The sequence below is a fragment of the Erythrolamprus reginae genome, chromosome 1 (genome assembly GCF_031021105.1).
Source record: "Erythrolamprus reginae isolate rEryReg1 chromosome 1, rEryReg1.hap1, whole genome shotgun sequence".
NCBI classification, from domain to species: Eukaryota; Metazoa; Chordata; class Lepidosauria; order Squamata; family Dipsadidae; genus Erythrolamprus; species Erythrolamprus reginae.
The window spans coordinates 43,264,781-43,287,333 of NC_091950.1; the positions used below are offsets into that span (position 1 = coordinate 43,264,781).

General features: G+C 39.9%; 1 protein-coding gene across 4 annotated transcripts in view; it reads left to right on the forward strand.

The window, feature by feature from the left end:
• The window catches only part of SYNE2 (spectrin repeat containing nuclear envelope protein 2), a 319,436-nt gene that overhangs the window by 154,307 nt on the left and 142,576 nt on the right, over positions 1-22,553 (forward strand). For all 4 annotated transcript variants that reach the window (XM_070750996.1, XM_070751014.1, XM_070751005.1 and 1 more), the window contains 8 exons: positions 1,527-1,670; positions 2,569-2,709; positions 3,011-3,193; positions 4,957-5,094; positions 5,883-6,068; positions 8,156-8,281; positions 9,818-10,000; positions 13,465-13,596. In XM_070750996.1, coding sequence (XP_070607097.1) covers positions 1,527-1,670; positions 2,569-2,709; positions 3,011-3,193; positions 4,957-5,094; positions 5,883-6,068; positions 8,156-8,281; positions 9,818-10,000; positions 13,465-13,596 — 1,233 coding nt within the window. The remainder of the gene's footprint in view (positions 1-1,526; positions 1,671-2,568; positions 2,710-3,010; positions 3,194-4,956; positions 5,095-5,882; positions 6,069-8,155; positions 8,282-9,817; positions 10,001-13,464; positions 13,597-22,553) is intronic.

The following is a 22,553-nucleotide window of genomic DNA, read 5'->3' on the forward strand; positions in this document are numbered from 1 at the left end:
GCTTAAGGAATGCACCTACCAGAAAGAGAGAAATCCTTCCAAGTTAAGGGTAATCCACTTACAACTTGAAACCTTGCCCTAATACAGTAGTTCTCAGTTATTTTCTGTTATGCCCTCCCCAGGAAGAAGTAAACATTTCGCACCCCCCTACTCTCCACCAAAGCGCTTCACACGTCCCACCCCGCCTGACCAGCCACCCCCAAATCATGCCCCACCGTGAGATGAGCATCCTACCTGATACTTGTACCGGTACCTCCGTTGTGTTCCTCAGCTTTGTGTCCAGGGCAGCCCGTTCTAAAGAAAACATCGCACAAGTTTGAGAAGTTTGATTGAACTCGCAAGTTTTCTTTCAGAACGGGCTGCCCTGGACACAATGCCAAGGAATGCAATGGAGGTACCAGTATAAGTGTCAGGTAGGACGTACGTCCTACTTCCCAGGGTCACATGCCCCCCTGGCATCACTCCTCAGTGAGGAGTCCTCACCCCCCATGGGCCCTGCCCCATTATTTGAGAAGCACTGCACAAATAACAAAGAATTTCAGAAGCTGCCCACTAAGGCCAGTGGCAAAGCTGACCTGTCCTTTTGCAACAAGCTATTGGGCAAAAAGGTTGGGTAAATTGAGAAGGAGAAGGAAGAGAAACAAAATAAGATTTCAGAGTGGGGTGTGTGGTGGGGAGCTGTGTACCTTGCTGATAACTACAGGTTACTAAATTATCTAAATTGTTGGGATCATATAACACACTAGGTACATAGTCTTTGTTCATACAGCATATTGAGCCACAAGCTAGCCAACCATTGATCTGTTCCACAAACACCTTTCTCTATTAAGAAACTTCTTCCAACATTTAGCCAAATTTGGTTTCTTTGCAGTTCTTACTCAAACTCTTTATTTTCACATTTGTTCTCTTACTGTGAAATAAGAAATAAAATCCAATATTTTGCTATCTTGGAATTAAAACAAATAATTGTAAATGAAATGTATCTCTCAGCAAGAGATCCAAGTTATTTGGCAACAAAATGTATTTCACAGTTGTTCACGCCAAGAGGATGTAGACCAGATTGAGTTTCTAGGCCACAAATATTAACAACTGTCAAGTTTGTTTCATCCTGTGAAAATGATATCCTTCATGCAGAACTGGAAGGAGCTGTTTTGTTTGGATATTTTCATTGAGATGACATCAAAACAAATGGCCCAGCAAATGTACTTTTGGTCACCTTTTGTTTTTAGGTGTTTTTTTAAAAAGAAAAAATCTGAAAAGCTCTTAATGCAGCTTAAATCAAACAAGCATTGTGTCTCCTTTAGCATTTCATCTGTCAATAAGCCCTGACAATACAATGAAAAGTATTGGGTTTAATGTATTCTTAGTTAATTGAAAAGGATGCTTTAAAACAAAGTAAGCATCTTTCAGGTTTGCTCTGCAAAGCTTTCTCGTGGAAAAAAATCCATTTGTACTTTAGACATAGTGGGACAAGTCATTTTCTTCAACCAATCTTGAAATAATTTCTAATTATTTTTTCCTCTTAGGAGATTCAGAGAGTAGTTGATAGCAAGAAGCAAATCATGGACAACCTACAAGTCAGGTTGACTGAAATATATAGAATAGTCCCAATTGGAATTGAAGAGCATTTGGAAGATTGTAAGGGAGTGTTACATGACCTGGAAGAAAAGGTAGCACCATCCTATTTGATTGTAAAAATTAGGGAAGCTCTTGATGAAAGTCCAGACTTATTCTAGTTAATTGTTGTTTATTCACCAGAAAATTATGTTTGGGGTTTTGCTTTTCATGCTAACAAATTCCATCTAACTTGTGTTGTAACTATCTAACTAGCCCTTTCACTAATCTGACAGGCAGTATTTGAAGAAATCCTCAGATAATTCTGAAAATCATAAGATACTGTGGTTGGTTTACTCTAGTACATTTGTAAATTCTGACTTTAGAAGGCGAGACCAGTGTTTCCCAACCTTGGCAACTTGAAGATATTTGGACTTCAACTCCCAGAATTCCCATTCGCTGGCTGAGGAATTCTGGGAGTTGAAGTCCAAATATCTTCAAATTGCCAAGTTTGGAAAACACTGGGCTAGACAACCTTCCTAAATCAGGACTAAGCAGACAACTTACAAGCATTTTGGCTAGATAAGAATCTTTGTTGTGGATAGTAAGGAAGTCAAATCAACACCTGTCAGTGAAAATAAGGTTATCTTATACTTATCCATAGTGACACAAAGCCTTATTTTCTAATTTTTCTCATAAATTACACCCTTTTTTGCCTGGTAATTGCTAGCCTTGACGTAAATGGTAATAATTGAATGTGTAAATAACTACCAACTCTGGCCTGAGAACTATTGGCCCTTACACTTTTCATACCATCAAATAATTTTATTATATCTTAGGACAATATACAGACCTAAGCTAGATGTTAAAAATTCAACTATAGAAAGGGTAACTAAAGCAGAGTGGGATGTTATTTATAATCTGAAAGAACTGATAGTTAACTTTTAAAGTTTATTTTCTGTTATTCCCATCCAGGGCTGAACTTTTCTTTTTTCTTCTTCTTTACTATGATAGGTCAGTACCGAATTCCTGAAAAATTCCCCTCATTACAGTACAGAGAAAAAAATAGAAGACATTAACAAAGGCTTGCAAGCTGTTAAAAATATGTTACATCAAAAGAGTGAGGACATTGCAAAAGCAAAAGAGGTTCAGAAGGTAACTTCCCACTTATTTGATCCAGATGAAACAATGGGCTTTCTTCCCCCAAATGATGTTGATTCTGCCTTCCAAGATACTTGTTTAAACTAGACTTGCCTTAGCCAAGTGTAAATATGGAAGTAGAGTGATATTTTTAAAATAGAAAAAATATATGCCTATAGTAGGCAACAGCCATCTAGCATTTGCTAACTGGGGAATTCTGGGAGTTGAAATCCAGATATCTTCAAGTTGCAGAAGTTAGGAAACACTGAGCTAGCTGAACCCATGCTCATTTGTTGTTTTGTTCTCTTTCATGCAGAGAATCTGGGACTTGCTAGATCTTTGGCATTATAAAATGAATGAACTGGATTCAGAGGTTCAGGATACTGTGGAGCAAGATCCCCATCAGGCGCAAGAATTGTTGGATCGCTTGATGATACCTCTGCAACAATACCAATACGTTTCACAGCTTGCTGAGCGTAGAACAACAGACTTGAACAGGGTAAAAAGATGACTAAAAAGACCATTTATATTTGAAATCTGGACACTTCTAAATCCCCTCCAGTCAGACTGTATTGATATCAGCTTTATCAATTGCATTGCAAACATGCATTTTAAGGATACAGTGATCCCTCGAGTATCGCGAGGGTTACGTTCCAAGACCCCTCGCGATACTCGATTTTTCGCGATATAGTGGTGCGGAAGTAAAAACACCATCTGCGCATGCGCACCCTTTTTTCCATGGCCGCGCATGCGCAGATGGTGTTTTTACTTCCGCACCTGGGAAGACCCAGGGAAGGTTCCTTCCGCCGCACAGCAGCTGATCTGCTCGGCAGCGCCGCAGCAGCGAGGAGCCGAAGATCGGGGTTTCCCCGCCGCCCACGCAAAGGGGAAACCCCGATCTTCGGCTCCTCGCTGCTGCTGCGCCCGCCGCTTGTCCGCCCGCCGCTTGTCCGCCCGCCGCTTGTCCGCCGCCTGCCTGCCCGCCCGCCGGCCGCTTGTCCGCCCGCCGCTTGTCCGCTGCCTGCCTGCCCGCCCGCTGGCCGCTTGTCCGCTGGCCGCTTGTCCGCCGCCTGCCTGCCCGCCCGCCCGCCGCTTGTCCGCCTGCCGCTTGTCCGCCGCCTGCCTGCCCGCCCGCCCGCCGCTTGTCCGCCTGCCGCTTGTCCGCCGCCCGCCCGCCCGCCCGCCGCTTGTCCGCCCGCCGCTTGTCCGCCCGCCGCTTGTCCGCCCGCCGCTTGTCCGCCGCCTGCCTGCCCGCCTGCCCACCGCTCGGTGCACGAGAGAAGGAAAGTGAGAAAAAGAGAGAGAGCAAGAGGGGGAGAGATAGAGAAAGAGAGAGAAGGAAAGAAAGAAAGATGAGAAAGGAAGGAAGAGAGTGAGAGAGAGGAAGAAAGAGAGAGAGAGAAAATCGAGGGATCACTGTACACCTGTCACTGTGGCTGATGGTATATTTCTACATGTATATAGTTTCCATAAGGCCCGATAGAGCTCCACAAAATGGAGTGGCTCCCTAAATTCTGATATATGGCATTATCTACAAAACTACTGTAGATACACAACTGAGATCTCACAGTATCTCTTATTTCTTCCTTTAAAGAAAATAATCCGCATGCTTCTGACAATAATAACAAAAACGGACATTAAATACGCAAAAGGAAAGGCAGAAATGTCTGTTTTTACAGACTTTTTATTTTTATTTTTTATTCTACAGACTTTTTACATAACTTTTTATTCTTTTTATTTCCAGACTTTCTCCAAATATGTGTATTGTTCCTTCTTATATTTTAAAGCAGAAATTAAAAATTAAATTTTTAACTGCCCTAAGAATATTTAATTAAGACTTACAACGAGTATAATCCTATGGTATTTACCTACTGACAAAAAAGTCAGATACCATTTTTTTTACTGTCCCTCTTTACAAATTGCTACAGAGAAGATAATGAGAAAGTTCTGTTGCATGAGTGGAAATCTGCTCGGAAATCTTGATAATTCTCCAATGTTTCAGATACCAGTGTATTATTTTGTGTAAAATAGTATCTGATACCTTACATCCGCTCTGAGTCTTCGGAGAGGGACGGCATACAAATCTAATAAATTATTATTATTATTATTATTATTATTATTACTATTATTACTATTATTACTATTATTATTATTATTATTACTATCATTACTATTATTACTATTAATTGTTTGTTGTTGTTGTTGTTATTATTATTATTATTATTATTATTATTATTATTATCATCATCATCATCATCAAAGGCTGCTAGCAAGTTGGAAGAATGTGATGAGCTCCTGAAAAGCATTCAGGTTTGGCTTGAAAACACCAGCCGCCTATTAACAGAGGAAATTGAAAGTGACTCTGCAAAAGCTTTGAAAAAACATGCCAGTGCGCTTGAGGTAAATTGATATGCAACTATATGATGGGAGCCATTTATTGCTTCATGTCAACATGTTTCTGCATATGTGATAATGACCAGTACAGGTACATATGCTAGGCCAGTAATGGCGAACTATGGCACACAGAGCTATATCTGAGGCGTTGCCCTATGTCAGCTCCAATATACATGCATGTGCTGGCCAGCTGATTTTCGGCCTACTTTTCAGCCATTCAAACCTCCTGAACCCCGGGGATGGAGAACAATGGGACAACCAGAAGTTCAGAAATGAACTTCCAGTTGGATTGTTGGGCCATTTTTCACTTTCCCCAGGATTCAGGAGGTTTCCCTGAAGCCTGGAGATGGCAAAAAATGGCCCAATGGGCCAACTGGAAGTTTGGTTGGCCTGTTTTTCGCTGTCCCCAGGCTTCAGGAGTCTGGAGGCTTCATTGAGGCCTGTGAGCATGCATAGGGAGCAGTGTGGGGTGTGTATGTATACAGAGGAAATCAGTACATAATGTGATTAAGAGCCAGGGAATTCGGGCAGGAAATTATTTTAAATGCCATCACCCCACTGGATGTTTTTGAATAAATTTATCAAGATACCCCTATTTATTTCCATTCTTTCTTCAATATTAATATATTTTTTGCTATATATATTTCCTGTTGTCAATGAATAGTGTAATTAAAACACATCGGAAATATTCAAAAGATAAGATTTATGTTACCAAGCTGTGCGCTTTCTTTATACATTTTAACATCTTATTTTTTTTTAAAAAAAGAAAAATAATACTAACCTTTCTTCTCCAGATGGCCTTAGAAGATTCAGAACAAAAGCAAAGTATTCTTAGTGCCATTTCCCCAGAATTGAAAGAATTGTCCCCCTTAATTGAAACTGACAGTACGGTGCAGGAATTGACAGAAGTAAACAAGCAAGTTAAAGCCTTACAGCAAAAGATAATGGAAATTCTCCCATGTATCCAGAACTTGGCTGATGTAAGTGTGGATTTCCTAACAATAAATTTACTTTTGTTTGATTTAGTAAGGTTCAGATCAGGGGTGGGTTCTAACTTACCTCACTGCTGGTTTGCTTCCTCACGCATCATGTGGGCGTCCCCTCCAAAATCTGAAATAAATAATGTTTAAAAGCCAAAAACAAGATGGCAACCACATGCACAGTGCCGGAAACATGGCTTCTGCACATGCTCAGAAGAAAAATAAAATAAAAAATTAGGGGGGGGGGGAATGATTTTTTTTTTTAAAGATGGCAGTGCCCATGGATTGGCACCGACCAATCAGGTTCGGTGGCACCATTGTGACATCACCAGTGTGTTGCTACCGGTTCAGGTGAACTGGGAGGAACCCACCTCTGGTTCAGATACAGTTCTTGATGTTGATGATTTAGCCATCTATTTGCATGACTCTTACTGGAATACAATACAGACCGGCCTTAATCAAACAATTTTACTATAGTGGGGCAAGAGAAAGACCAGAGAAAGTTGAGTTAAACTGAGATAGTGGTAGGCAAGAAAGGTTGTGCATTTATTTCACATAAATTCTTGGGGAAGAAAACAACATAACATTATATTTAAATATGGTATATGTGCAGTATTGGGCTACTAGCCAGAATGCTAAATTTCACTCGCCGCCACGGCTCATAAGTGGGGCCAGTGCAATTTTGCTTCTGCACCTGTGGAGGTAGCAAAATCATGCACAAAGCCACAGGTGTGCCCGTGTTTTGGTGAGGTTTTTTTGCTTCTACGCATGCCAAAACACGGGCGGAACTGCAGCTCTGTGCGCGATTTTGCTACCTCCAAAGGTGCAGAATCAAAATTGTGCTGGCCCCACAAGCACTTACAAGCCTCGGCCGCAAGTGCAATTTAGCGTTCTGGCTGGTAGCCCACTGCTGTATATGTGTCAGAAATACTTGGGACCAAAGAATAGTGAAATACAAACAAAACAGCAAATAGAGGGTGAAGGTATTTTTTTATTGGCCATAAGAGCAAAGACATAATTCATTCCACATCTCCTGGCTTGGCTTCATATAATCCTAGCTTGGGCCATAAGCAAATTTGATATTGCTTCTGTGGTTCTCATAACAGCCAATATATTAGACACTTTTTCAGTATTAAAAATAATCCTGCTAGGAATAATAAATAAAACATTAGACAAAAATAAATATTATCTGCTGATACACATACTGACTGCAACTAGAATGGCAATAGCCCAATGCTGGAAAAAACCTAACCCTCCGGAAGACTCATTAATACTAAAGAAAATTCTTGACTGTGCAGAACTAGATGCCTTAACATTAAAATTAAAAAAACAAAGAAGACTCTGATTATTATAAAACATGGAACATATTTTATGATTGGTTTAAGAGGAGAAATAGAAGTTCAAATTGAATTACGATAATAACAATGCTTTAAGATATGTATTTATTAACAGAAAGATGAAATATGATGCAATTACAACGATTTTTGTGAAAACAAATCTTTATGTAACTAAATTAATTAATAAAAAAGGGTGCGGAAGGCGGTTTAAAAATAATAATAATAGAGAAGACATTGATAACCAAAAAGAACAACAGTGAATGCCGATGACTTTTATTCAACAGAAAATAATTTGATATGCAACAAGACTGTAACTCTCCTTCTCTCAAGAGGAAATTGATGATATTTTTATGTTAGTTGTAATTTTGTAATTGTCCAGGTGTTTTTTGTTTGTTTAGAAGTGTATGTACGTTTTTCAATTTTCTTTTTTGTGTATTGCAAATATTGCAAATATGTCAATGTATATATTTTCTTGATTATGCTTTTTAAAAGAAATTAATAAAAATTTCTTAATAAAGAAAAATAATCGTATTTGTTGGGCTGCAATGACACATGATTTAATGAGGGAATTCAAGAAAAATGGATGCAACCAACTGGCTAATAAGGTAACACTCAAGGGAAGTGTGGCTTTTGGGATATAAATAAAAATGTAGACTTTCTGAGTCTTATATTGGTACAAGTGCATGATTGGTTTTGCATTTAAGAGACTTCAGCTGAGAATAAGTACTATGATTGTTTCTGAAAATGTAGGATGTTGACGCTATTGAATCTGAAGTGAAAACAATGGAGAAAGACATAAAAAGAATAAAGTCTATATTGTCCCCCTCAGAAGAAACACTTGATTTTTCTCCTCAGGAGCATCTTAAGCATTGTAAGGTAAGGTAGTTCACTTAAAAAAGGAACTGGAAAAAATGACATAGGAACAATTGTAGTGTAATATATACTGTATACAGCTGGATTAGAAGCCAGGTATTTCTAAATATTGCTATTCTTGAAGTGCAGTGATACCTCATCTTACAAACGCCTCGTCATACAAACTTTTCTAGATACAAACCCGGGGTTTAAGATTTTTTTTGCCTCTTCTTACAAACTATTTTCACCTTACAAACCCACCGCTGCCACTGGGATGCCCCGCCTCCGGACTTCCGTTGCCAGCGAAGCACCCGTTTTTGCACTGCTGGGATTCCCCTGAGCCTCCCCTCCATGGGAAACACCACCTCCAGACTTCCACATTTTTGCGATGCTGCAGGGGAATACCAGCAGTGCAAAAATGGGCACTTCGCTGGCAACGGAAGTCTGGAGGTGGGGTTTCCCAGTGAGGGGAGCCTCAGCGAAGTCACAGCATCGCAAAAACATGGAAGTCCAGAGGTGGGGTTTCGAGGACTTCCGTGTTTTTATGATGCTGCAATTTCACTGATGCTCCCTTCACTGGGAAACCCCACCTCCGGACTTCCGTTGCCAGCGAAGCGCTCGTTTTTGCGATGCTGGGATTCCCCTGCAGCATCATCCGGAGGTAGGGTTTCCCATGGAGGGGAGCCTCAGGGGAATCCCAGCAGCGCAAAAACGGGTGCTTCGGCTGGCAAAAGGGGTGAATGTTGGGCTTGCACGCATTAATCGCTTTTCCATTGGTTCCTATGGGAAACATTGTTTCGTTTTACAAACTTTTCATCTTAAGAACCTCGTCCCGGAACCAATTAAGTTTGTAAGACAAGGTATCACTGTATTCCCAAACTTTTGAAAATGTAACGATAGAGTTTTCTTTTTTTTTATGTTGCTCCTTTATGTCAGTGCTATAATATTTTTTTAAAAACTGCCTTTTAAATCTGAATGGCTCATCACCATAAATTTCTACTATTAACCTTCCACCTGTAGCTGCCAAATAGCCCCCATCTGCCAAGTGGAAATGGTGACTCATTAGGTGTTCAGTCAAGAATTAGGGCAGTTCAGCAGGCACAAACAAGATGTGCTTTAACCCAAAGCCCAAGGTGGATTTAGCAGCTTGATCTAGCGAGATGGGGCTCTTTCATTTCAGAGGTCATTTACATTATGGGAAAGACGGTTTAGTGTCTGAGCCAACAAATTTTCTTGAGAGGAAGAAGAAAGGTGCTTGGATTTTGTTACTAATGTTCCTGGTTCAAAACATTGAAGTTACAATTTCATAAGCAGGAAGCTATTTCCTAAATTAATTTTGGATATGTGCTGCATCCAGTGGGGAAGAAAGTGAGAGAGAAATAGAAATGGGTGCAATTCTAGATTCCATCTTAGGTATTTTAAAAATCATGCTGTCCTAGATTTTCTGAGATCAGATATGTGAAGCATTTTGAACATAAATATCTGAACTTCCCAAAGTGCTATAAGCCTGCTGAGTCTTACATACTTCTTTCCCTTCCTTGTTAAAATATTCTATTTTAGGTTATATTGGCCCACATCTGCCCCATGAAGAAAACTCTGGCTGAAATGCAATCCTATAAAGCAAAATTGAGATTGACAGACATGAGAATGCAACCTCTTTCAGTATTCCAAAGAACTAAGCAGCTTATGAAAGAGCTGAAGGTTCTGGAAAGACTCGCAGAGAAACAGAATACTCTACTTGAGGTAAAAGCAAATTTGATGGAGTGGTTATTTGTGAATCAACTGGGAAAATACCTTCTGATTTTTAATTATTATTTGTTTTCTGATTAAGATCATAAAACATGGAGAAGCTAGTTCTTGAATCTTATGCAGCTGGTTTGGTTGAGGCATAGGACACTGGAAATCATAGTTCCCTCTAAGCTGAGCAGTGAGCAATTGCTCACTTAAAAATCATCATCAACTCAGAGTTTTCCAAACCTGCCCAGAAGCCGAGAGGGAAAGAGTGAGAGGGAAGGAGAGAGAGAGGAAGAGAGAGAAACAGATAGAAAAAAGAGAGGAAGGAAAAGAGAAAGAAAAAGAATGGGAGTAAGGAAGAGAGAAAGAAAATCAAAATCTAGTTTAAAACTAGCTCAAGTATTTAAGTGGCATTTTGATATTGATAGAGTTGCCCTATTATGAGCTCACTGTTATAGACACACAGTACAGTATTTTATTTTGAAATTCTCTGAGGCAAAACAGGGTGGTTTTTTTATTTGTTTGTTTGTTTGTTTATTTATTTATTTATTTATTTATTATTTCTGTGCCGCCCAGTCCCGAAGGGACTGCCGCTCAGACACTATACTTTTCTGCCCCCCCCCCCCCCCCCAAAAAAAAATTAGAGGGAACACTGCTGGAAATATCTTTTTTTTTAAATTAACTTGTAGGAACTCATTCTAGTCAACTGCAATCATTAATCACATATCATATAGCACAACCATAACATTCATGATCTGGAATGCTCTGAATATATTAAAGCAACTTAAAATTGTATCTGATTCCTTTTTCCGACAGCAGTACAAATATCAACTGAGTAATCTAGTGATTAAAACACAGTGATCTTTTAATGACAAACAGATGGAAATCATTTTTGCATATCATCTATGCATTTCATTGAAATAAGCATAATTGATATAATATTAACAATGTGCACGCAGAATGATTGTTTCTTTCTTTCTGCAATTTAGTTAGACTATTCCCAGATAGTTCTCAGAAGCTTCCAAATGATGCAAAAATAAAATAGAAATAATAATCAAGCTCCAATAACTATCAACTTGAATGTATTTGCATGCTCTCTCTACAAGCAGAGCAACATCTTTTTACTGCTTGTTTATTACCAGGAAAACAGTTTTACTGCTTTAGGAAAACAAATTTACTGTTTTCCTAAGACTCCTCTATGTGCCACCCCAACATATGGCAGAACATATCAGTTTTTAATCAGGTCGTACAGTATTGTATGAATTCAGCCGGTGAGTTACTGTCTCCTCTACCTAAATACAATGGCACCTCTACTTACGAATTTAATTCATTCCATGACCAGGTTCTTAAGTAGAAACATTTGTAAGTAGAAGCAATTTTTCCCATAGGAATCAATGTAAAAGCAAATAATGCGTACAAACCCATTAGGAAAATCCAAAACTTTAAGGCTTAAAAAAAAAGCCATGGGCGGAGGAAGCGGTGGGTGAGAGGTGATTTTGGAAGTGAGATTGGGCAGTGAAGGAAGCGGCGGGCCAGAGGTGGTTTTGGCAGTGAGATGGGAAGAAGGAAGCAGCAGACGAGGGGGGTTTCAGATGGGAGATCGGGCGAAGCAAACGGCAGGCGAGGGGAGATTTTGGATGGGAGGTTGCGTGAAGCAAGCGGCAGATGAGGGGGGATTTCAGATGGGTGATCGGGCGAAGCAAGCGGCAGGCGAGGGGGGATTTCAGATGGGAGATCGGGCAAAGCAAGCGGCAGGCGAGGGGGGATTTCAGATGGGAGATCGGGCAAAGCAAGCGGCAGGCGAGGGGGGATTTCAGATGGGTGATCGGGCGAAGCAAGCGGCAGGCGAGGGGGGATTTCAGATGGGAGATCGGGCAAAGCAAGCGGCAGGTAAGGGGTGATTTCGGATGGGAGATTGCATGAAGCAAGCGGCAGGAGAGGGGTGATTTCAGATGGGAGATCAGGCAAAGCAAGCGGCAGACAAGGGGAGATTTCGGATAGGAGATTGCACGAAGCAAGCGGCAGGTGAGGGGTGATTTCAGATGGGAGATCGGGTGAAGCAAGCAGCAGGTGAGGGGTGATTTCAGATGGAAAATTGTGCGAAGCAAGCGGCAGGCGAGGGGGGATTTCGGATGGGTGATTGCGCGAAGCAAGCGGCAGGCGAGGGGGGATTTCAGATGGGAGATTGGGCAAAGCAAGCGGCAGGCGAGGGGGGATTTCAGATGGGAGATTGGGCAAAGCAAGCGGCAGGCGAGGGGGGATTTCGGATGGGAGATTGCGCGAAGCAAGCGGCAGTTGAGGGGTGATTTCAGATGGGAGATCGGTCGAAGCAAGCGGCCTTCAATCCAAAATCCCCCTCGCCCGCCGCTTGCTTTGCCCAGACTCCCATATGAAATCCCCCCTTGAATACCACTTGCTCTGCCCAATCTCCCATCCGAAATCCCGCTCGCCCCTTGCTTGCTTCGCTTGATCTCCCATCTGAAATTCCCCCTCGCCTGCCACTTGCTTTGCCCAATCTGCCATCTGAAATTCCCCCTCACCTGCCACTTGCATCACCTGATCTCCCATCCGAAATCCCCCCTTGGATTTCGGGCAGCTGCGGGAGCTCCTCAAATGCACCGTTTTCTAGCAGAAAGGATGGTGGGGTGGAGACCCCGCATGGCAAAGCTTGGCTCCAGTTCCCTTGCGATCATCAGAGCCTGCAAACTTAAAAGCAGCAGCAGCAGCCGAGAGAGAAGCAAGGGTTTATAAGTGGAAAATGGTTCGTGAGTAGAGGCAAAAAAATCTTGGACACCCAGTTCATATCTCGAAAAGTTCATCAGTAGAGGCGTTTGTAAGTAGAGGTACCACTGTACAGGTAGTCCACATTTTGGGCACACATTACAGACTAGCAACTCAGTCATTAACTAAAGCAGTCACTAAGTCAAACCATGGCTGTGTTTATGATCTTACTTCCACTTTGCTTTGCTTTACAAAACTTCAAAGGTGATAAATGTGAGGACTGGTCACAAAATTACATTTTCATGGTGGTCACAACTGTCTTCGGAGAGGGGCGGCATACAAATCCAAGTAATAAAATAAATAAATAAAATAAACAATCCCCCAAAAGACAGTTGTTGAATGAGGACTACCTTATTTTGCTCCATGTTCAAGATGGCAGTAGCAAAAATGGGGGAGCAGAAAAACCAGGAGTACATAGCCAAAGAATGCAGAAAATATATTATTAATTATTTTTTATAAAGAAAAACAAATTCCCCTACAAATATTCAGTATTTCTATCTTCTGAGTGCCAGAGAAATTATTGGAGTTTTGGGGATTAAATGAATCGGTGTTCACACTCACTAGGAAAATATTTTCATATGTAGATCCAGTTGAAATTAGAAACCGTATGTGAGCATTATCAGTTTCTTAGAATATATGTTCCATTATCTACTTTGAAACAGCACATAGTAATTGCTGGTGTTTTGTTTTAGCCAATTGTGAAAGAGATGGAAGAATTTGAGCAACAAATTGACTTCCTAAAGCAAAGCCAATTCCCAAAGAGTAATTTAGATGAATTCACCACAGAAAATCTGTGGCCTGTTCAAGACCCCGCCTTCCTCAAGGTGAGTGTTATAAATTTATTTTCTTATTTATTATTTATTATTTGGATTTGTATGCCGCCCCTCTCCGAAGACTCGGGGCGGCTCACAACAAGTGAAACAAATCATAAATAATCCAACTAAATTTAAAATATTTGAAAATTTAAAAAACCCCATATACTAACAGACACACACACAAGCATACCATGTATAAATTAAACATACAATTACATTGTATTGCCTTGCTTCATTTACAATAGACAACTGTTGTGCAATTGTTTGAGGCTGTTGTATTTCCATGATTAAATCTTTTCTAATAACCATGGGAATCACCATTATTTTTGTGTATATTGAATCATGTTCCTGCTTCCCAGAAACAAGTGGGTATAGGATCCAAAATCTCTTCTACATTTGTTCCGAATTTGATTTCCTAACATGGCGAAAGAGCCAGGTTGGCACAGTGCTTAGAGTGCAGCATGATAGGCTACTTCTGCTGACTGCCGGCTGACTGCAATTTGGCAGATCAAATCTCACCAGGCCCAAGGTTGACTTAGCCTTCTGTCCTTCCTAGGTGGGTAAAATGAGGACCCACATTGTTGGGGGCAATGTGCTGATACTGTAAACTGCTTAGAGAGGGCTGTAAAAGCACTAAGAAGCAGTATATCACTTTAAATGCTATTGCTATTGCTAATAACAATATTAAATACATAAGTAATAATCTTTAAATAATTTTTTTAATTTAAAAACTAGGAAAATTGGGATTATATAAATTGCCCACAGTCAGGTGTAATGAGCGGGTGTAATAAGCCCAATGAAATATTTACATTTAAATGAAATAGCTATAATTTATCACTGAGAGCCAGTTTGCTATAGTGGTTAAGGTGCTGGCCTAGGAACCAGGAGACAGTGAGTTCTAGTCCTACCTTCCTGCCTTAAGTATGAAGCCTATTGAGTAACTTTGGGTCAATCATTCTCTCAGCTAAACTCACCGCACAGGATTATTAAATAGAATAGAACAGAATAGAATAGAATTTTATTGGCCAAGTGTGATTGGACACACAAGGAATTTGTCTTGGTGCATATGCTCTCAGCGTGCATAAAATAAAATATACATTTGTCAAGAATCATGTGGTATGACACTTAATGATTGTCATAGGGGTCAAATAAGCAATGAAGAAGCAATATTAATAAAAATCTTAGGATATAAGCAACAAGTTACAGTCATACAGTCAACATGGGAAGAAATGGGTGATAGGAATGATGAGAAAAACTAGTAGAATAGAAGTGCAGATTTAGTAGAAAGTCTGACAGTGTTGAGGGAATTGTTTAGTAGAGTGATTGCGTTTGGAAAAAAACTGTTCTTGTGTCTAGTTGTCTTGGTGTGCAGTGCTCTGTAGTGATGTTTTGAGGGTAGGAGTTGAAACAGTTTGTATCCAGGATGTGAGGGGTCAGTAAATATTTTCCCCGCCCTCTTTTTGACTCATGCCGTATACAGGTCCTCAATGGAAGGCAGGTTGGCAGCAATTGCTTTTTCTGCAGTTCTGATTTTCCTCTGAAGTCTGTGTCGGTCCTGTTGGGTTGCAGAACCAAACCAGACAGTTATAGAGGTGCAGATGACAGACTCAATGATTCCTTTGTAGAACTGTATCAGCAGTTCCTTGGGCAGTTTGAGCTTCCTGAGCTGGCGCAGAAAGAACATTCTTTGTTGTGCTTTTTTGATGATGTTTTTGATGTTAGGTGACCATTTTAGGTCTTGAGATATGATAGAAACTAGAAATTTGAAGGGAAAATGTAAGCAGTGTTATGCATGTTTGCTGCATAATATAAACTCCCTATATATGTCCCTGAAATCTCTTAATTCAGAGTAAAGTCAGAGTAATTCAGAGTAAAGTCAGGGTTGCTTCCTAAGTGGACAGTTTGATTTCACAGAAGTTTTATTTACTTGGAGTTCTATTGTGTTGTTTAAGTGTTACCTTTATTTTTTGAGCAGTGTACACACACACACACACACACACACACACTATTTTTTTAAAAAAAATTTAAAGTTTTATTTTGTTTTCTAATTATATTAAAAAAGAAAACATCTAAATTTTCGTATACAGATCATTGCCCATTTCAACTTCTATTTAAATATATCTTACGTTTCTATTAATTACATTCACATCATTATGAAATTGGTAACAGACATCAGGAAAGTGTTTAGCTTAATGTAAATATATGTTTACTGTGCTGGTCTTAAAGAGAGAGCCTTGTATGTATTTGTTTGTAGATTAAATTTGAATGTTTTTCTTCACAGTTATCTGAGTTGTTCTATTTTGGATCCATTTGTACCATTTTTCCCATGGTTTGTTTGTTTCATTGATTTTTATGTGCTTAATATCTCTCGTCATTTCATCCATCTCGGGGCTTCCGTAAATTTTTTTGATGATTTGACTTTCTGACGGGATATCTTGATTTTTCCATTTTTGAGCATAGCCTATTCTGGTTGCTGTAATTATATGCGCCACTAAATGTAATATTTGTTTTTTATTCCATATTCCTAATAAGAAACCTTCTGGGAAAAATTATATCTCTGTCTGCGTAATTTCCAACAGTCATCTATGTATGGTCTTCCATAGGATTTTAACTTTAGGGCAAGACCACCACATGTGGTAAAAAGTACCCATCTGATTTTTACATTTCCAACAAGTTGCTTTAAATTTCGTGTAGATTTTCGCTAATCTTAAAGGGGAGAGATACCACCTGTAAAATAATTTGTAACAGTTTTCTTTATATGCTGCGGATAACGTAATTTTGCTAATTGCGGTCCATGATTTTTCCCATTTGGCTAGGTGAATATCATGGCCTATGTTTTTAGCCCATGCTATCATTGGGCTCTTCACAATTTCCTCTAAATTCTCATTTTCTAATAGATAATTGTATAACTTCATTATATTTTTATCATCTGGTCCAGTAAGAATTTTGTCCAATGGGTTAAATGTTGTTTCTATGCCTTTCATGTTTTTTTAATTCTAGAACTAATTTGAGCCTAAGTCTAATATTTCTCTAGGTTTTAAAAGACCATCTGGGTATAAGATATCTTTATAACTTAGGGTTTTTGTTGTGTCAATCAGATTTGGGTAAATAATCGCCTCCATTGTAGATAGCATTGAATTACTTATAAAGTAAGAAAGGCAGAAGAAAAATCTAATAAATAATTGCATGTAGTCCTTGACTTACAATCATTCATTTCGTGACTGTTTGAAGTTACAATGGCACTGAAAACATAGTGACTTATGATGGATTTTCACACTTACGATGATTGTAGATAGCCCTGTGGTCATGTAATCAAAATTTTGACACTTAATAGCTGCCACATATTTATGGCGGTTGCAGTGTCCTGGGGTCAATTTGTCGTCTTTTGTGACCTTCAGACAAGAAAAGTCAATGGAGAATCCAAGTTCACTTAACAACTTGTGCCAAAGAAAGTCATAAAATGGGCCAAATTCACTTAACTGCTGTTTCGCTTAGCGATGGAAATTTTTGGCTCAAGTGTGGCCGAGACTCAAGTGCTACTGTAAATGTATTTCTCTTTCATGTCTCTGTTCTTTTTTGCAAAATGGGACTCTTAAGTAGCATACTACTCAGAGTATAAATATAGAATTTTTCTGAACCTGATGACATAACCCTGATTCAGTATACAGACATGTAGTAAAGAGCACGGTTACACATGCACAGGGATGATGTGGTTTGGCCTGCACTCACAATCCTTACTATTGCAACTTCCCACATTCTGTGATATTTCACTCTTCTCAGAAATATTTCTTCTCTTCATATTTTCTTAAGAGGAGGCAAGCCAAAATTCCTTCTTTCTATCTTCTTGCCTTTCTGTAAGTAGCAGAGTGACTAAGTTGAGTGACAGGCGAAATTCCCTGCTAGAATGTCTATAGAGTTCAGAAGAAGGTATTATTATGTAATGTAAGGTTAAGTAGCTGAAAGTTGAGGAAATATTGGAGAAAGGAATTTTCATAAATTTTCTGGACTTTGACTCTCAGCTAATGTTCCAGGTAGGAATATTCCACACAAGAAGAACAATATATCTTATAAAGAAATCAGATAGATCAATGACACATATTTTTTTAAAAGCTCTTACATCATAACTTCCTCTGCATTTCATTACATAGCTACTCCCTCCAGTTTTTAAATGATAGTGCCATATTAGGAGGCTAGGTGTCTTATTGTGATGAAAGACAAAAGAGAAAAGCAAAGTGGAGCTGCCTCCACCCCTTTTTTAAAGCTCACCTGAGAGAGGAGAAACCTTTCTGCTTCTTATTGGTCATTCAGATTTTGACTTTCTTGGAGTTTTCTGACCTCGGTGTCTACATTGGCAAGGTAATATTTGATCAGTTACCTTTTTCTGATCCTGTTGTGATGTTTCTTTGCCCCTGCTTACTACAAAACACTAGGTATTAGTACAATTTTTACAATTAGGTTTTAATGCAATTTTTACAATTCTGTTTATCAAAATACAAATCCTAACACTACTATCCATGCTTTATTATCTATTATTTTCATTTAGAACTTAAAATCATATGTTGCTCCTCTTTGGGGAGATAGAGTTGGGCAAGAAACCATACTTGTATTCTTCTGTTTGAATAGACTCACCTCTTATTGCTTGTTTCACTTATTTAGTCGCAAGTGAATTTATGCATCCACAATGTCATGTTTTCTTTTTTATGCCTAACCTTTATGGAAAATACATGCTTGTGATTTGCCATAGTATATTCAATGGTTGTTTCATAATGCTCTTCTGGGTTAGTCATATAAATTAGCTGGTGCCGCCCAAAGTGCTAATTGCTTTAAGATTTCTTTAGCTTGTCAGAGCTTAATTATATTGAGACTCAAAGTATAAATAAAAAGGTGGCTCCAGAAGAGGTGAAAATTTTCTAATCATAGAAGTCAACCATAGAGAATGTAATGCAAAAATAAATTAAAAATCCACCAGGTAGCATTGTGCACTCAGTCACTTAAAAAAAAAAAAGCTAAGAAAAGTGGAATAGATCATTTCTCCTGTGCACTGCTATGGAGACTCCAAGCATGGGTTATCTTCTCGTCTGATTGGCCAGGGATTGAGTTGCAATTTCTTTGTCCATGGTTCTTCCTCTGGCCGAGCTTCAGTTTTTTCAATTCAATGAGCCTAGAGAGACATAGATTGCGTTGCTCCTGATTAATAGCAGTAATTGTTCGATTTCATTAGATTAAATTTTAAAGTTTAATTGAGCTTCTATTACAAAAAAGGGAACTTTGCAAATTGGCTGGGAAGAGACTGTGGCATTTATGGGGGACTTGCAGCTTCTGGACTCAGCACGCTGTTCAGATTGCGGGCTAGCCACCATTGTCACATGTTCTGGCTCAATACCATCTTGCAGGGAGACCACTGAATTGCCTTCGATTTAGAATCCTCAATTTCAACTGATGCTTGAAATCTCCACTTGGGGAACCGCCCCTGCTAATCAGCTAACTTGAGTGTCTCTAGTGCAGCGAGGGATCAAACCTGTGGCCCCCTGTTTTCAGAGCAAATGTTGGAGTGGCAGGTGGTTCACAGATCTCAGGAAATTTTGCTGCACTTCTTTCTGAATCCTAGGCATCTGAATGAGAGACATTGACATACAGTAGACATTCACCAGGTGTTGTGCAAATATGTCAAGAGCACGGGACGATTCAGACACTTGGAGGCACTCTTTGTTTCCTTTCAACCCAGGATGATGGGCAAGAAAGTTTCACCAACCACCATTGGTTGTTGGCTTTTGAACATCAGGCCAGACCACCTCCTCACCGCATCACAGCACACTCGACTAGGAGTGCAGCCACCATGGCAGCATGGGCAATGTAGGCCTCTATCCTTAAGATTTGCAGAGCAGCCATGTGGTCTTCGCCATCGCCATGTGTGAGGAATTACAAAATGGACATGTTTGCTTCGGTGGAGGTGGCATTTAGGAGAAAAATATTGCAATGGGTTCTACCTGCTGAGGAAACCCTGGACCAATCTGTTTCCTGCCTTACATCAATTTAGCTTGGTATATCCTGTGCTTGGACTCTCCATAGCAGTGCACAGGAAAATGAACATTGGCTTACCTGAATATTTGTTCTGTGTGCACTGCAGGAGAGTCCAATCCCACCCTGGTTCTCGTATGGTTTGGGGTCCAGGAGTGGTCGATGTAATCAGATGGACAGTGTCTTTTCCAGATCTGGGTCTTTGTTGAAAAAACTGGAGCTCGGCCAGATAGAGGTGTGGCCAAAGAAATTGCAACTATGTCCCTGGCCAATCAGATGAGAAGAAAGCCCATGCATGAACTCTCCCACAGCACACATATAACAAATATTCACACATAAAACAAATATGCCAATGTTCATTTTGCTGTGCTGGAGTTCAAATTGCTGAAATAGAATATAGAGTTTGGAAAAATCGGAATCCAGCAGAACTATGTCTGGATAAAAGCCATAAATACACTAAATTAAGCCTTTCTGGAATTTAGGGAGTGCTTACAGAATTGGTTAAAATTTCTACAACTTAAGACACTTCAACTCTCAGAATTTCCATTCAGAATAGTCATTGCTGCAAATTTGGGGAACTGAATTCCTCTTACCTGGAGTGTCCATGTTGGGAAAGAACATGAACCCATTTTACAGGGGGACATTAGCAGGAAAATTACTAGTTAGGCAAAGAGAGAGACTTTTTTCAATAGACCTGATCTTTGCACAATTCTAATATACTCATTCAAACATGATAGCCATTTGGAACCATACTATTAGAATCCTGCTGAGATATATAGATATGAAATTATTTTATGTATTGATTATAACTGCCCCACTGGATAGCTTACAACATTCAAAACACAATTAAAACCTAACAGAGGATAGTAACCTGGAGAAAAGCAATCATAATAACCAAAAATATGCCAGGGGTTCCAATAATATGCCAGCCCCAGGCCTGAGAACAGAGTCAGGTTGTAAGAGCTTTCCAGAATCCTAAATGAGTGGACACCATATTCTGGATGCTAGTGAGCATCACCTTGAAGACTTTCAAGATAAAATTTCTTGGAATTCTTCCCAGATTAATCTGGTTTTACTGCAGGTCTAGAGTAGGTGCCTGGAGAGGAATCTTGCCAGGTTATCTAGGAGTGGTTTGAGCTTGTTGGATCTGAGGAATGGACAAGGTCCTTAGGACTATCAGATCAGACACCTGCTCTTTAGAGCCAAGCCCCTGCTGGATTGTGATGCTGTCCAGAATGACTTCTCATGAGATGGCCAGCCATATAAAATTAGTAAATGAATAATTAAATTACACCTTCAATCTCGGGGGGGGGGGGGGGGCAAACAATCACACTGAGTTTTATAAGGATTGAGCTGGAGTTTGTTCCTCCATATTCTTCACTTAACAGCCTCTAGATACTCAGTATGATGACAGCTTCATTTGCATAGCTCATAGTTGAAATGCATATTTGTCTGTCATCATGTAATAATGAAACCAACCCCAAGTGACAGGTGGACTCACTTCAGGAGTTAGTTTCATGTAGATGTTAAATAGCAGTCGGGGAAAGTGTTGTATCATGTGATACCCTACACATGATCTCAACCAGCAATTTCATGTTGATATTAAACAATAATGGGGGAGAGTGTTCTGCCATGAGGTACTCACTAGCCTGATCTCTTCCCTCCTGTCAATTCTGACTGGAAATGACCACTGAAGAAGGAGGTGATGCACTGCAATAGAGTGCCCCACATTCTTAACAGGTCTGGTTGATGATCAAGGAGCATAAGGATGGATATACCATTCTGTTAGATACTAGGGCTGACCAACTCCAAGGCTGACTTAGTCATTCCACTCCAACCAGAACTAACTTCTGTGCAAACCCCTAACCAGAAAGAGCAATCACTCACTTTTAACTTAGAAGATTCAATGCCACCAAGTCTGGAAGACTTAACTGAGAATGCCAGGGAGTGAGTTCCAAGTGAACCAGTTCTCGGAACTCCAGCCACGCCCCAATCAGGTTCCAGACTCTTTCATTGGTCGAGGCTGGGAGTAACTGAAGCTTCACGATTTGATAATTCACTCAGCTCCAACTGAGCTGCGCAGGTCTGAAAGACTAATTAAACGCCCTGCCTATTTATTGGATTATGTCACATGTTGGGTTGGCCCAACTAAGAGGGGAGGGACTTTAGATACCAGGGCTGAAGCACATAGGCTTCAGTCAGGTCCTCCATTTTGGCAGTAAGAATACTGAGTGCTTATTGGTTGAATTGTCTGACAATTCCCTATAAAAGGCCTAGCTGTCAGAACTTTCGCTAGATTGTAAATAGTTGCTGAATAAAGAGCTGCTTGTTGTCACTTTTTCGGCTGTCTGCCTCATCCATTCACCCTATCTAATGCATTCCCATCGTGAATCTGCCAAAAGTAACTGACAAGCCTACCAATATTGTCTTCATCCTTTACATTGGTCTGAAATCTTACTGAATCAGATCTAGATAATTCTTTTCCTTCAAGATCCTATATATATACCTGCCCTTTGATCAACTTCTCCACAACGTTTTCCACAAAGGGAAAACTGGAAACTAAATGATAATTATCCACAATAGAGAATTCCAGCAATGGTCTTTTGAGAAGGAGATGCATCACTGCCTTCTTCAAGGTCCCAGGGACCCCCTTTCTTGCTGCTTCCTCTGATTGCCTCCCAAGCCACCCCCAAAGAGCCAGAATTTTACAAACAAGTTCTCAGCTGATAGTTTGTGGGACTATGTCTACTCCCTCAGGAGTCGCATGAATCAATGAAGATAATTAACAAGATTGTACCCCGGGCAACTCAACTGGATCTGTTAAGTTGGAAGCTAACTTCAAGCAAATCCCAAGCACCTTTATAGCATGAATCACAACCCTGTAGATGGTCCTGTTATTTCATACTGACATTTGTAAGAAGCAAGAAATGGAAATAATAAATTGAAAT